We start from the raw sequence: 16,016 nt of genomic DNA on the forward strand, positions 1-16,016 counted from the left end.
CATTTGTTTATGGTTTGGACTTCATTAAAAGTGCACATGGGTTCTACTTCAACGTGCCTCGGTTAAGCTAGACCTGTTACAATGAACCTAGCAGTTTCCTTGCTTTGCCTCCGTCAAGGGGATCGATGCATAGAGGACAATGTGGAGGAATTCTGTGGACTCTGTCACCTAGTTAATTTTAATGATGTGGCATTAAAGTATTTTTTTAATACTTTAATGAACCCATTTGTTCATGGTTTCCAGGGGGAGAGATACACTGGTCCCTGGCGAAATACATAGACCATGCCCTTCTGCTTAGTGGTTCTTCATTTACTGTGGGGACTATGGATGAGGAACCCCACAATTCTCCAGTACCTACCATGGCAGAACCTTCAGCCATCATGTCTGCCACGCCAAAATCTCATCATTCAGCCCATTCACGTCATGCCTTCCAAGCCAGAGCCTGTTCACATTATAGACGCCATACCCGAGTATTCAAACAAGATGGCTGCCACACCAGAGCCTCGTCATGCCACAGCACCCACACCAGAGCCTCGTCATGCTACTGTCACCATGGCAGAACCTCGTCACGCCACAGCTGCCACACCAGAGCCTCTTCACACCACAGCCACCATGTCAGAGCCTTGTCATGCCACTGCTGCCGTGCCAGAGTCTCGTCATGCCACTGCCACCACACCAGAGCCTCGTCATGCCATTGCTGCTGTGCCAGAGACTCGTCACACCTCAGCTGCCACACCAGAGCCACGTCACACAACAGACGACACGCCAGAGCCTCGTCAAGCCACAGCCGCCACATCAGAGTCTTGTCACTCCACAGACGCCATACCAGAGCCTCATCATGTCATGGCTGCCATGCCAGAGCCTCCAGCCAACAGGGATCCCACGCCAGAGTCTCCAGCTGTCATGGACAACATACTAGATTCTTCAGACATCATGGACAACACACCAGTGTTTCCAGGTGTCATAAACATCGCATCAGAGGCTACAAATGCGTTTCCTAGGTGTTTTGGACTGGCTTCCAGTTTGAAAGACACGCCGCTTACATTGGTGCGAGCTGCTAGCGTTTCTGTGGTGGTACGAGGTCTGAGTGTCAGTCGCACTCCCTGTTATGGTGATGACCATTTTGTGTGTTAGGGCTGCACACTGCTCTCTAGTCCATGAGTCTGCTCCAGAGCCTGCTTAAGCCCCAGAGTTCAATCCTATGCAGGTGCTAGCCTGTGAGCTTCCTGCCTGTATTGTTTTGACCACAGTGGTCACACGTAAACCATCTGCCAGTCATGTCACAGCCTAGATGGCCATCCCTGAACTCACAGTCTCCCCTATCATGGCCAAGGAGGCCATCTCTGAGCTCCCAGCCTGTTCTGTCACAGCTAGGTGGTCCGTACATGTCTCTGCACCCCAAGGCCTTCTGACCTGTGGTGGTCTTTATGTGGCCCCGTCAACTCCACCATGGTAGGTATCAGCTCCACCAGTGCTCCACAGCCCAGGCCTGCCACTTCACTATGGTCCATGGTCTCCGCCACTGCTTCACGGCCCATGCCCACCTCTTAGTCTAGTTTCCTGGTTTGTCATGTGATTCCGTGTTCCCTCATGTGTTCCTGCCATGTGCTACCCTTGTCCATGTGTCTTGTTCTCATTGTTTATTTTTATTGTGTGGTTTTCTGTTTATGAACGTTTTCTCATTGGTTTATTGTATTCATTGTTTACGGGAGTGTCATGTTTCCCTATTGTTTGATATATATATAACCCTCATGTTTCTTTGTCCATTGTCCAGCTTTATTCATGTTACCACTGTTGGTGAGTTTATGTCCATGCTTAAAGGGATAATTTACCCTAAATTTTTTATGTCTATCTGCTTACCCCCAGGGCATCCAAGATGTAGGTGACTTTGTTTCTTCGGTAGAACACAAACGAAGATGCCGGGAATCATGGCTAAAACATACAATAAAAAAATCTCCATTAGAAGTGCCAATTGTCCACTTGAGAGGTGTCGGTAATGCACTTACAAGTCTGCAATCTGCCATTAACTGTTCAGTTTCTTGCACAGACCAATCGTTTTGTGTCTTTACAAATCAATGTATCATCACAAGCTGCAATTTGGATTGTTTGTGTATGTTTTTTTTTTTTTTTTTTTGTTTTAGCCGTGATTCCCATCCACTTCCATTATAAGACTGACAGACTGCAATGGTTTGTGTTAAAAATCTTCGTTTGTGTTCTACTGAAGAAACAAAGTCACCTACATCATGCAAGCCCTGGGGGAAAGCAGATAAACATCAAATTTTCATTTTTGGGTAAACTATCCCTTAAAGGTCATGTTTGCTCATGCCAAGTCTAGTCTCTGTTCATCTTGCATTTGTTTATGTTTTGGATTTAATTAAAACTACACATAGGTTCTACTTCAACATGCCTCAGTGGATTCATTACATGGGGTGTGTACAGGAATTCTTTTGTGTATTCAAATGTTCTTCAAAATTCAAATGTTCTTTTTAAAATGTCTTGTCTCCATTAGTGTCTGCAGATAGCAGTGGTTAGAAAACAGTGTAAAAGTAGTACAGAACAGTAAGAGCTGAGGAACGTTTCCAATTAATAAACTAAACCAATCAAATCATTCAAGGACTCATCATTCTTCTTCTCAGTTACAGGTCAGTACTGAGGAAAAAGTGTTATTGCAAAGTAATCTGGGCACAGACTGGGCTTGTCCTCCATTTTGTTCTTTTGACAGTTCCATGGAAGTGCAAAACAAATGCACATTTGAAAGAGACTGAAAGGGAAATTCTCTCAGGAAGAGGTATTACGGATGTGTGTTTCTGTGTGTTCTGCCAAGAAACCCTAAAGGCAAAATTTCACCCATTTTAAACCCATATTTTCTTTCTTTGACATTTAACATTTCAATGTTCATACACAATAAAACAATAAATAAATATCTGCTTGCCTTAAAAATGTTAAAGGGGTCATATGATGCAATTTCAATTTTTCCTTTCTCTTTGGAGTGTTACAAGCTCTTGGTGCATAAAGAAGATCTGTAAAGTTGCAAAGACTAAAGTCTCAAATCCAAAGAAATATTCAAAGAGATGATGTGTGTTTCATTGTTAAAGCGAAACTACTTTGTTTGGCCTTCCAAAAGAGGATGATATCCACTTCGTCATGCCTAGAGCTGATCCATGCTGGTTGCTGAGGAAATACATCAACTTCACGCTGTGAATCGCCGGATCGGCTTTCATTGTGGACAAAGCAGAGTCCAGCCCAGTGGTCATGACATGTGGTTGCCCACCGGCCGCGCTATTCTCAAGTCCACCGGCCACCGCTCACTCAGCCCACCGGCTGTTCCTCAGTTCCAACTTTGCAAGGACATTCTGACATTTTGACTCATAGCCTGTAAGTATGTTTTTTATATTTAAAGATTTTGCCACTGATGATTCAAATGTGAGTTTTGAGCAGCGTAGAGTAGCGCTTGTTTTTTACGTTTCTCCAGACATGGTTTTATGCTTACGAGGGCACGATATGCAACACAATGCATAAAAAGACAGTATAAGTCATTATAATCAGTAATTATGTCCCCACTGGATGCAACAAATGCCTGGTTTATAATGGGTTTAACTTGTTCTTGTCTTGTCGCGCCGGTTAAGGGGCGTAACATTTCCGTCACACGCTTGAGGTATTCAGCCAATCACAACGCACTGGATAGCTGGCCAATCAGCATACACCTTGCTTTTCAGAAAGATGAGCTTTGTAAAAATCGACACGTTTCAGAAAGGCAAGGCATAAAAGAGCAACAATAATGTACATTATGTAAGGAATAATTGACCGCGGGCCGTTGAATTATTAGAAAAATATTTCTTCCGCATCTCATCCAACGCCTCTTTTGCCGGTTTTACAACGTCATTTTTAAAACTGGTAATGGACGCTTGAGCCGTTGATAGCATTCTAATGCAGTTATTAATGAAGTTATTAGAAAGAGAGCGAGAGAGACAGAGAAAGAAAGAGAGAGAGAGAGAGAGAGAGAGAGAGAGTGAGAGAGAAAGAGAGAGAGGGGGGGGGCTTGTGTGAATTAGGCTGCAGCAGCGTCTCTAAACAGCATTGCTGTTACATTGCTAGTGAGAAATGTCATGTGTACTTACTTTCGGAAAATCGTCTGTCGTGTTGTTGTTTCTGTTTGTCCTGTAATTTCCGTTATTACAGTTTTACTATGCGAAGTGATATGGAACTGTAATGCGGTCAAGAGAGCTGCCTGGAACTACGTTCACCATGCGTTTCCCAGAAAATAACTGCACACCTCAGAACGTTCGTCAGCCAATCAGATTCAAGCCTTCAACAGACCCGTAGTATAAGCGGAAAATAATGTGTTTTTTGAACCCTAAACCAATAAACACATTGCATTACACCAAATACATAACATAATGTTCTTTTTAGCAGCATCATATGACCCCACTTAAAGGACATTGATTTAACAAAAGGTCAAAGGACAAAAAAAGAAACAAAAAAGACAAATGTGATGCAAAAAAAAAAAAGTCAAATGTGATACATTTACCTGGATTTCATTTGACTCAATAGTGAAAAGAATAGACAAACACAGTTCACTTTTTTTTTTTAAATCACACAAACTAGGATACATGTTCATATTTTTATTGAACACTGTGTTAACAGTCACTGTGCAGAATGGAAAAAAATCTGTGAACCCTGCATTTAATAATCTTAATTTTGGCAGAAACATCCTCCGCCAATTGTTCCCTGTAACGTGGATCAGACAAGCTTTCAGGGCAGGAGCTTAGAACAATTCCTTTTCGCTAAATTCCTTGAGCTAGGTAAAATATCAGATGTCTTTCTGCTGTGAATTGCTCTCTTGAGGTTGTGCCAAAGCATCTCAGTCAAACTGAGGTCAGAATGGGCCATTCCAGAATGTGTCATTTCCAGTCATTCTTTTGTTACTCTACAAATGTGGTTTAAGTCGTTGTCTTTTTCAACACTCCTGCAGCCTATCCCAATAAACTTCTGTTTATCTGTCATGACAGAAAGCTGTCCAGGCCCTGAGGCAGCAAGCATGCCCAAAACCTACTTTACAGCTAGGATGTGGCTTTGATGTTGGTGTTCTGTGTCTTTTCACTCCACACGTGGTGTTGTGTGTTTTAAGAACTTTGATTTCATCTGTTTACATAGTGTTTAATCCATCATAGACACTTCAACAGATATGTTAACATTCTCCAGGGGTTTCTGTGAATCAGCTGACTCTCAAACTTTTTGGTATAGTGCATTATGGGGCTCAGAGCCATGCTGCGAATCTTGTCTCAGTGACAAGGGTCCATGTTTTTGTTGAGGTCACTAGCCTAGAGATTCACACGTTTTCCACCTTGGACTGTGAATATTTCCAAAATGAGTTTAAAAACGACATGAAAATGTGTTTGTTGGTGTGTTATTTGTTTAAGCAGACCGTTTATTTATCTATTGTGCTGTAATTTTTACAATTTAAGACCAATTTATGCAGAAATCCAGACAAATCCTGCCATTCTCTAAGCAACTAAAACAAAGTGAAAACAGCAAGGTACTTGAAATAAGACCTCACGTAATTTTCTTCACATGTAAAAACTCTGGTCGGGTCTGGGATTTCCCCTCTTCAATATATAACAATTATAACCAATTGTGTGGAAGATCACAAGCCATTATTTGAACATTATACCCACAAGACTAGGAACCAATGCTAATCTCGCCATCCAGAGTCCTTTAAAAGCACCTCAAAAAGAATAAACTCCTCACATCTTGATTTTCCAAGGTTTACATAGGTAAGGACTGAAGTACAATAAGTAATCAGTCTGGGGCTGCCATATCTGAGGCTGTAGACAAAGTATCAGAGGCTGAGACTAGAGATACTGTAACTGTTTTAACATACTGAAGTACAACACAAGTTGCCCTGTGACATACGCAAGTCTCAAGTTGCATGAAGTAATTGCATATTTGTGTGTGTTTGTGTGTGTGTGTGTGTGTGTGTGTTTGAGTGAGAGAAAACCAGTGAGAAAGAGAGGGATACGTGAGTGTACACGAGCAAACAAAATATGTGAGCGAGAGAAAAACAGAGAACTTGTGCGTGCTTGGGTGTGTACCTTCAGGTAGTCTTTTCTCAGGTACTTGTTTCTCCTCCGATCCTCATTCTGGTTGAGCACAGGAGGAACCTCTGGCCATCTTGGCTCTGAGTCACTGCTCTCTGATTTCAAACTTCCATCAAACGAGCAAGAGGAAGAAGGCTGAGGGACAAATCACAACATTACGGTGAATCACAGAGCTCAGAATGGATTTCATGGGGCCCTAAATTAAAAGGTAGATACTCTGTGGAGTCGTAAACAAACAAGTTATGGTTATATTCATTCTCAAGGTCTAACCTGTGGAAAGCATTTCCTTCCACATTAATGGTAAATGAACAATGTGAGAAATATTGATATTGTATGATATATATGCCATAAAGCCCCCCCCCCCCCCCCCCGAAGAGGAGTTGATGTTGAAACAGGGAAAACAAAACAAAAAACAACAACACATGAATGAACAAATGCATGGAAGCATCAGTAACAATGCACTGAAAACTACAAACCAGTTAGCAATAATTTGTTTTCCAGCAAAAGTGTGCTTATGAATTAATGGAGTTAAATTTAGTTAAATATTTTTTGCCTGGTAATTTGTCAAGAAAAAAGGTGAACAAAATGTTGTGAATAAAACATGTTGTAATGAAAAATATACACTAACATTCAAATGTGTGTGGCTGGTAAGATAAAAAAAAGAAAAAAAAAGTTTTTGAAAGGAGTTTTGAAATACAGCAAAAACAGCTAATTAAATTTATTCATGTGATGGGAAAAGCTGAATTTTCAGCATCATTACTCCAGTCTTCAGTGTCACATGATCCTTCAGAAATCATTCTAATATGCTGATTTGCTATGATTTACTATTATCACTATTAAAGTTGAAAATAGTTGTATGCTGTTTAATATTTTTGAAGCTATGATGATGCTATCTTTACTGTTTAATGTCACTTTTAATCAATTTAATGCATCTTTGCTAAATAAAAATATTTCCTTTAAAAAAATCTTATTAAAGGGTTTGTTCACCTTACAATTGTCATTAATAACTCACCCTCATGTCATTCCAAACCCGTAAGATTCATCTTCAGAACACAAATTAAGATATTTTTGATGAAATTTGAGAGCTATCTGACCCTCCCATAGACAGCAACGCAACTGAATTGTTTCCAGGTCCAGAAACGTAGTAAATACATCAGTAAAACAGTCCATGTGACATTAGTGGTTTAACTTCAGTTTTGCGATGCTAAATACTTTTTTTGTGCAAAGAAAACAAAACTAACAATTTACTTAACCATTCTTCTCCCATGAGTTACATCTTCCACTATTCTGGAGAGTACACCAGAATCTATTGGACATAATCAGTGTTGCTTACGTTCAGGGGGAAAGCGCGCACATGAACGTATCTGCATAATAAGTGTTGTTTACGCTTAGGGGAAATTTTAGACTCTCTTAAATGGTGGAAGACGTAACTCGGGGGAGAAGAACAGTTGAGTAAATTATGTTATTTTTGTTTTCTTTGCGCAAAAAATATTCTCGTAGCATCGCAAAACTGATGTTGAGCCACTGATGTCACATGGACTGTTTTACGTTTCTGGACCTGGGAACAATTCAGTTGCGTTGCTGTCTATGGGAGGGTCAGATACCTCTCCAATTTCATCAAAAATATCTTAATTTGTGTTCCGAAAGATTAACGAAGGTCTTATGGGTTTGGAACGACATGAGGGTGAGTAATTAAATATGCCATAGAACGTGAAAACAACCAGCCTATAATGGTAAAAATCGGGGAAAGTCCCATTTGCGACGCTCTCTGCCCTATTAGCATATACACAGCCCTGAGTGAGAAATAGCGGTCCGCCATTTATGTTTTCTTGCTGTAGCTGCTGTAGGTATAATGTCAGTGCCAAAGAGCCATTAAAAGTGTTGTGTGTTGGGATGCACCAATGAACATAGGAGTCTCCATAGACCACTGAAGACACAGTGGTTAAATTTCAAAATCTCAAAAAAAAAAAAAAAAAACGGAAAAGTCCTATACTTTGTCCCAATCATTTTATGCCAGTTCAGTGCCTATCAGTTCTGAAAGAGGGATCGATACCAACGCTGTGCCTGCAAACGTCCAGATTCCAAACAAAGTAAGCATCATGCATCATATTTTGTTTTCCAAAAGAGCTTCTTGGCTCTCTGTAAGGCTAAAGTTGCTAAAGCTACCATTGTCTCTCCCTGTTTTCACTAATGCTGCCTTCACGTGCTCACAGAATGATCGTAAATAGAAATGTGGTGTTTGGATGCAATGTGAGGATCAATAACACGGTCACCACCAGTTAAACCGTAACAGCGGTGGTATGCCCGCCAGCATGAGCTCTTGAAGCTCCACACTCTTCAGAGAAGGCAGGAGCACCAGCACATTTTAATTTAAAGGGGACATACACATAAATAGCATGTTTTGGCTCATACCCTAAAAGTGTCAATTTCAACAAGCTATAAAAAATTATCTGTGGGGTATTTTGAGATAAAACTTCACATACACACTCAGAAAAACAATTTCAAATATTGTATCAATGCATTCTATGGCACCTTTAATGATAGAATTTTCATTTTGGGGTGAACTAACCCTTTAACCCTAACTTTTGAGCAGTGGTGTAAGAATGGATTGAGCTGGTGAAAATGTTGTGAGTGACAAAAAAAAAATCCAACTAGAACATTGGATTTTGGAAGCCTTAATGTAAGGATAGAAATGAATGAGGAGGAGGACTGTGATGAACTGAAGAGTGACCTCAGAGAAAGCAGCATCTTCATCAGTGAGATCAGTCTCTTAAAAAATACACACACAAAACACAGAATGAGGGAGAATGGAATTCACAAACACAATGATAAAGCAAACTCAGATCAAATCTGTAAAACATCTGCTGGCACCCATTGACTTTTCAAAATGTCTTGTGTTCAGCAGAAGAAAAGAAATGTAATTAGTTTTGGAACAACTTGAGGGTGAGTAAATGATAACAATTATGATAACAAAATACTTTTTTGGTGAACTTTCCCTTTAAAGTTGGCATAAAACAAAGTTGCGTTTGATTCACAACAGGGAAAGTTTTTTCCCGGGTTGTGATGTACATCAGAGGTTGTTGGAAGGAAGAGATGAACACATCATCAGAGAAGAGAAGAGATGTCGTTGCAAGGGTGAGGGGAAGATATTTTGATTAAAGATTAGGAGGAAACGAGTTTTAAAAAATTATGATGTATGACGCAAGTTCAACAGTCAACACACTGACAAAGGACAAAAGAAACAAAAGTTTAAAAGAATATAAAGTATAAAAGAATAGAAAAGTTTAGAAAAAGTCTGCCATGAGTGCTATTATCAACAAAATCTTAAACAAAGAAGCCAATCCCAGAACCCACAACCCACAAATAAACCAAAGTTGCAATAAAACCATGTTGTAACAATTAATTAATTAATAATAATAATAATAATAATTCCTTACATTTATATAGCACATTTCTAAGCACCCAAAGCACTTTACATTGTCAGGGGATAGCTCCTCATCCACCACCAGTTAATTCACAGTTAATAATTATTTTCAATGCAAAGCCTGCTTGCATTTCTTATCAGGGGTTGGAAAATGAGTGGAAACATGCATTGCTGCATACAATGCAGGCATGTTTATGGCTTTGTGTGCAACTGTGCATGACACATATATATTGGTACCTGTCCACTCAAGGCGGAGACTGAGCTGCTCCCTTCATCTAGTGATGCACTGTAAAGAAAAACAGAAACACTCAGTGATATGCAGAAATGCACCTCCAAAAAATACAAATGGGGGCTTATGGGTGACTGCACTAAGATGATAACGTGTGCTTATTTGTATAGATATGGGCATGTGTGTGCACACTTCAGTGTATAAGGCCTGATGTGTTATCAGGTTGTTAATCTGTCCATAGAGTGCTAAAAGGCTTTATACTATTTCACAACATATGTGGTCAAGCACACATGAATGAAGATCTACAGTTGACAGATTGTAATTCCTAATGGTTTACATTAACCTTAACGGGTTTGCTGTAGCGTAAATGTTTTAACCAGTGAGAGGCATGTCTGGAGCTGTAACTCATTATCAAACGCCATGTTCCCAAAATTAAACACACAGGGGAAAACCCTAAACAACTACATTCACACATGAAGCACCAATGTAGATGGTTTTCAGCAGGCATTATTCCAGGCTTCAGTGTCACATGATCCTTCAGAAATCTGATTTGCTGCTCAAGACACATTTGTTTTATTATTATCAATGTTGAAAACAGTCCTGCTGCTTAATATTTTTGTGGAAACTGAGATACATTTTTTTTTTTTCAGGATTTTTTGATGAATATAAAGTTCAAAAGAACAGTGTTTTTCTTTGAAACGGAGCGGTCTGGACTCCTGTGCTTTTTCTTTAGGTTTGAGAAAAGAAACAAGATAATGAGGGATTCAAAAGCAGTGGTGTATGGTGTGGTACTGTGAGATGGTAATGAATGACCTCTTGCAGCCCAAGGGCAAGAGACATATTGACTTTCAATAAACATCTCATTTGATATATTTTGTCTTCCTCTTTCTGATCTTGTTTAATTTATTGGCATTTCAATTGAGAAAATAAAAAAATTGCTGACTAAAATTCTGGTGAGATGTGTTTTTCTTGATTAGTTTAATATTAGTCAATGGTGAAGTTTTAGATCGGAGGTGATGTGGGTTGACCATCAGAATGTGCTAGAAAATGATTAGTACCAGAACTGCAAAATGTGCTATTAGTTTTGCAGAAAAAATTCTTAACAGTTTCTGGCACATCAGCATGAGCAACTGATGCCTTGGTGCACTGGTTCAGTCACAGTGTGCATCTCTACAGGCCGTGACACATTGAGCCGTCAGTCAGCCGTCTGCCAATGCTGGGCCGTCATTAAGCATCTGTTATCTCGGTTTTTGCAGTATATTCCACACCATCAGCAATAATCAGACCCTGTCTGTGGCTTCATGGCCGATTAAGCATGTTCAATCAACATTGGTTTGGTGTGTCACGGCCTTAATGCAGTTCTGAATAAAACAAAAACAAACAAATTAAATAAATTTATTCCAAGGATCACATCTGAAAATATTGTAGTACAAGTTCCCCACAAGTTTGGGGGAAAAAAACAGTATTTCCAGGTGCATCCTGTATGTACCTGTCTCTACCTGTTCAACTGTCAAAATATAAAGCTTCTCCACCCTGTCTTTTTATTTTATAAAAAAAAGGGAGTTCCCACAATCAACAAAGACATCTCAGAGATCAAACTCCCGCTCATACTCCACCCTACAAATGCTCACGGTTTAAAACAAATGTGCAAAACAAAATTTAAACAAAGAAGAATATGAAGGAGAAATGGTTGCTTGCTGATGCTCTGTTGCACTTCTATTATGACTCCGCCACCTGAACTTTCTATTACCCTGTATCGTACTCTCTCATTATCTGTAGATTATTGCTGATGTCATTTCCAGTCAAAACACATTCCATATGGCAGGACTGTGAATCGCAGACAGGTCCAGATATTTAGCATGACAAATATCTCACAGACGTCAACGACATATCGGCGTTTCTATCAGATCGTGTCTTTGATAACACACACTACACTATTGTCACACACGTGAACAAGCAAGTGCCTCCAATTTCAAGCATTTGTCTGTGATTTCCACAAAACTAACGCTGAGTGAAAATTGCAGCTAATATCGTACAGTGTGTGCCCGGCATTAGTTGAAATAATGTTTCGGGGTGGGTTGGGGGGATGTGGTTGGTTCCCTGTCGGCCCCTTCTAATGTCTAACGTCAATGGAAGCTTTTTTGTAAAGTTGTAAAAATATATGAAGCGTTATGCCGTTTCTATAGACTTAACCAACTATCTTTTAGGAAATACATAACATAATAAAGTTGGTTATTCATAAATAAAGCAAACTATTACAAGAAATGGAAATGTACGTGGAGGTGTTTGTGTGTGTATCATAATACCTTCTAACAGCCTGAGATGAGGTTCTTTGTTTGGTGCTACTCCCTGAGTGGCTGAGAAACCTGAAAGATCGGAAAATCCATTATGTCTTTGAATGTAGTCTTTGTTTGACATGCATCCATGGTGCGTAAATTTATCTTTCCAAAATGCCTGACTAAAGGAAGAAATCTGATCTGAAACCATATGAGAATTGAATTTTTAAATACAAAACATTTTATAGCTGGTGCAATGACTATGCGTACAGTCAGTGGAAAAGATGTGGTTTGAAAAACAAATTTGTGTGCAACAATTTGCTAGGAAAGAGATGCTTCAGAGCATTCTGAAGTCATGACATGTACCCAGTGACCTGTAAAGCAACTTGGCTTCGGATTAAAAACAATCTTCCAAAACGTATGCATTTTTTTTTTTTTACATGTGAACCGAACCAACAAATTCAAAAGAAAGGTGTCCTGCACATTTGCACGTCTACAATTTTGGCCAAAAGGATATGTGGGAAACTATTTTGAAATATTTACGCATGCAACACACTGTTATCAGCATTTCTTTTTTAAAATTTATACAAAGTTGCAACACCCTTGAAATTACAACACTTGACTTCTTGACATCATTAAACCTGGACATGAACATAGAGTACTTGCTAATACACAACACGCACATAAATACACATGACCAGATGTACTAGATGTGTGCTATACACCCTCTTCTAATTACACCCATCCATCATTTGAAATAAACACACACATATAAACACACACATCTCTTCTTCTACCTGTGAGCTCTCCCCGGGGCTCTTCTACGGTGTATTAGACTCTCTGCCCTACAAATTAGGGATCGCCTCCTGAGAGTCAAATGTCATGTGTGCACCAATCAGATCCCAGGATTAGGTGGAGATGCAGGAAGTGATGGAGAAGGAGATGGAAGGAGAAAGAGGAGGAGGAATATGGTGATTCATTTGTTAGTTAGCAGAGAGGGTCTGATCCCATTAATTCAAAACACCTGACAGCAGTCCTCTCATGCAGAGGCAGCAGACTGCATGGATGAGTGTATCGAAAAGGAACTGAAAAAACTTCCTTTCATTTGTGAATCTCACATAGACATACAGTGCCTATAAAAAAGTATTCATACCCCTTCGTTTTTTTTACATTTTGTTTTGTTGCAGCCTTATGTTAAACTGCTTTAAATAACTTGTTTTCCCACATCAATCTACACTCCATACGCCATAATGGCAAAGCAAAAAAGAGATTTGTAACAACTTTGCAAATGTACTAGAAATAAAAAACTTAAATGATTCCATTGCATAAGTATTCACACAAGTATTCTGGGACAGTTGAACTGACTGAGGGACTTAGCAGAGTTGAAGGAAAGCTCAACACAGCAAAATATAGAGATAGCCTTAGTGAAGAAAAATTTAGGGGTATTCTTAATATAAGACTGGTAAGGAGGTTCACGAACCTAAGGGAAGATGACATTAAGCACACAGCAAGAGTGGCTTATAGACAACTGTGAATGTCCTTGAGTGGCCCAGCCAGAGCCTGAGCTTTAACCCAATCAAAAATTTCTGGAGATTTTTTTCATGAGACCGGGATCTTATAGAGAGGACCCCCTGCTATGTGACGTCACTTGCTGTTTGTTGCTGCCGTGTGTTTTGAGTTTGAGCTCCGTCAAGTTAATTCTTTATCATCTATTTTTCATCTTAAAATCAATTTTATACACCATAATTTTCATTTCTATAGCATCTGTATATATCCCCTATCGTATTCTACAACGAAAACAAAGTTCCTTGTTATCACTAGTTTTATTTTGATTTCCCGAGTCCGCTATTAGCACATAGCCTGCTATCATCGCCAGCGTGGTTGCTGCTAATCTCGCTTACATTGCTAATACTCTATTCACACAAATTACCATTGTTTTACTCACTGTTAATTGCTTTAATGGCGGATGTGTGTCTACGTTTGAGTACAGGTGAGGACCAGTTGCTGGAGGCTGTGGAGAAGCATATCTGCGACCTGGTGGAAAAGCAAGCCGGCTGCGAGAGCAGAGATCCGTGCTGGGAACATCCCGGGCTGATGCTCACAAGTCTGGGGTAAGTATTCAGCACGATACTAACACTCCCACCACCTCTACTCCGTGTGTTTCTCTGCACAGGCTCCGTGCACCCAGGACACGATCTTCCCAGATATCCTTCATTCTGGTGCCGGGACACCACGGACCCTGGGTGCACCCACAGTGGAAGACGCGAGCCAGGCCCTGTGTAGGATCTTGGCCTGGCTTGGTAGGCTCTAGAAGAGCCCACCCACAACATTCTTGACGAGGGGTATCTGAAGGTGAATATGTGATCGTCGGAGACTCCATCGTCCGGCACGTATATATTATATATATATTATACTATATTAGCTGAAGGTAATGTCCACACTCACTGTTTCCCTAGTGCTTGTGTTCTCGATGTTTCTGCACAGATACCCACGATCCTGTGGGGCGACAAGAGCATCGGCGAGGTCTTGCTTTACGCGGGGGTTAACGACACGAAGCTACGGCAGACGGAAACACTGAAGAGGGATTTCAGGAGCCTGATCGAGACGGTACGCAGCATGATCATCATGTCAGGACCGCTTCCCACGTATCGATGAGGACACGAAAGGTTCAGTAGACTTTTTGCTTTAAACGAATGGTTATTGTTATGGTGTAAAGAACAGAAACTGCTCTTTGTTAATAATTGGAATCTTTTCTGGGAGCGTCCTAGGCTTTTTCATGCTGATGGCCTGCACCCATGTCAGATTTTGGATGTCAGAACGGTTCTGTGGGACTTTCTCTTGTCAACCAAAAGGGACCTGGTGAGTAACACACACTCTCCGTATACGACCACCAGGGCTGTATACAGATTTCCTAAAAGAACTTGTAGATTTCCTCTCAGACCTATTGGTAAATGTTGATAAAATGCTAATTGTCTGAAATTTTAACATTCACGCTGATAATACAAATGATGCATTAGGACTTGCGTTTACTGACCTAATGAACTCTTTTTGAGTCAAGCAAAATGTCACCAGACCAACTCATTGTTTTAATCATACGCTAGGTTTAATTATATCGCATGGAATCGATCTTACTGATATAGATATCATACCTCAAAGTGATGATGTTACTGACCATTTCCTTGTATCGTGCATGCTGTGTATTACTGATATTACCTATATGGCTCCGCGTTATATTAAACTATTCAGAACTAATAAGAACTATTGTTCCAACCACTTAAGATAGATTCAGAAATAAACTGTGTACCCATAAATACAAATAAACTAGATGAAATGACTACCAACATGGACACTATCTTCTCTACCATATATGAAGCTGTTACTCCCATCAAGTTGAAAAAGTTTAGAGGAAAACGCACTGCGCCACGGTACAACAGTAATACCCATTCTCTCAAGAAAAAAACTCGTAATCTTGAGCGCAAATGGAGAAAAACTAACTTGGAAGATTGTAAAATTGCTTGGAAAAACAGACAGGCTCTAAAAGCTGCCAGGGCCGAGCATATCAGCAAACTCATAGAAAATAACCAACATAATCCAAGGTTTTTATTTAGCACAGTGGCTACATTAACAAATAACCAGAATGCCACCGATCAACATTCTCACAGTTTAATAGTAATGACTTTATGAATTTCTTCACTGATAAAATAGATAACATCAGAAATACAATAACAAATGTAGATACTACAGCGTCAAATACTGCAGCTTCATTCATTGCACCCAAAGAAAAACTGCAGTAAGAGCTACATAAACTTATCACCACATCTAAACCAACAACATGTTTATTAGATCCTGTATAGCAGAAGAACCACTTCTCAATCTTATTAACTTGTAATATCTTATTAACTTGTTATCTTTAGGTCCCAAAACCATTCTAGCTGGCGGCTATTAAGCCTCTTATTAAGAAACCACAACTAGATCCTAATGAACTGGCA

General features: G+C 39.9%; 1 protein-coding gene across 6 annotated transcripts in view; it reads right to left on the reverse strand.

The window, feature by feature from the left end:
- Positions 1–16,016, reverse strand: part of LOC109084943 (leucine-rich repeat and calponin homology domain-containing protein 2) — a 70,621-nt gene that overhangs the window by 13,839 nt on the left and 40,766 nt on the right. Inside the window, exons 12-16 of one of the 6 annotated variants that reach the window (XM_042756431.1) lie at positions 12,825–12,893; positions 12,058–12,117; positions 9,760–9,808; positions 8,830–8,868; positions 6,093–6,233 (exon numbers count right to left, since the gene is read on the reverse strand). In XM_042756431.1, the coding sequence (XP_042612365.1) occupies positions 6,093–6,233; positions 8,830–8,868; positions 9,760–9,808; positions 12,058–12,117; positions 12,825–12,893 (358 nt within the window). The remainder of the gene's footprint in view (positions 1–6,092; positions 6,234–8,829; positions 8,869–9,759; positions 9,809–12,057; positions 12,118–12,824; positions 12,894–16,016) is intronic. The other 5 variants (XM_042756433.1, XM_042756432.1, XM_042756436.1 and 2 more) reach the window with 5 other exon arrangements.

Source organism: Cyprinus carpio, chromosome A5 (assembly GCF_018340385.1).
Source record: "Cyprinus carpio isolate SPL01 chromosome A5, ASM1834038v1, whole genome shotgun sequence".
Lineage (NCBI taxonomy): Eukaryota > Metazoa > Chordata > Actinopteri > Cypriniformes > Cyprinidae > Cyprinus > Cyprinus carpio.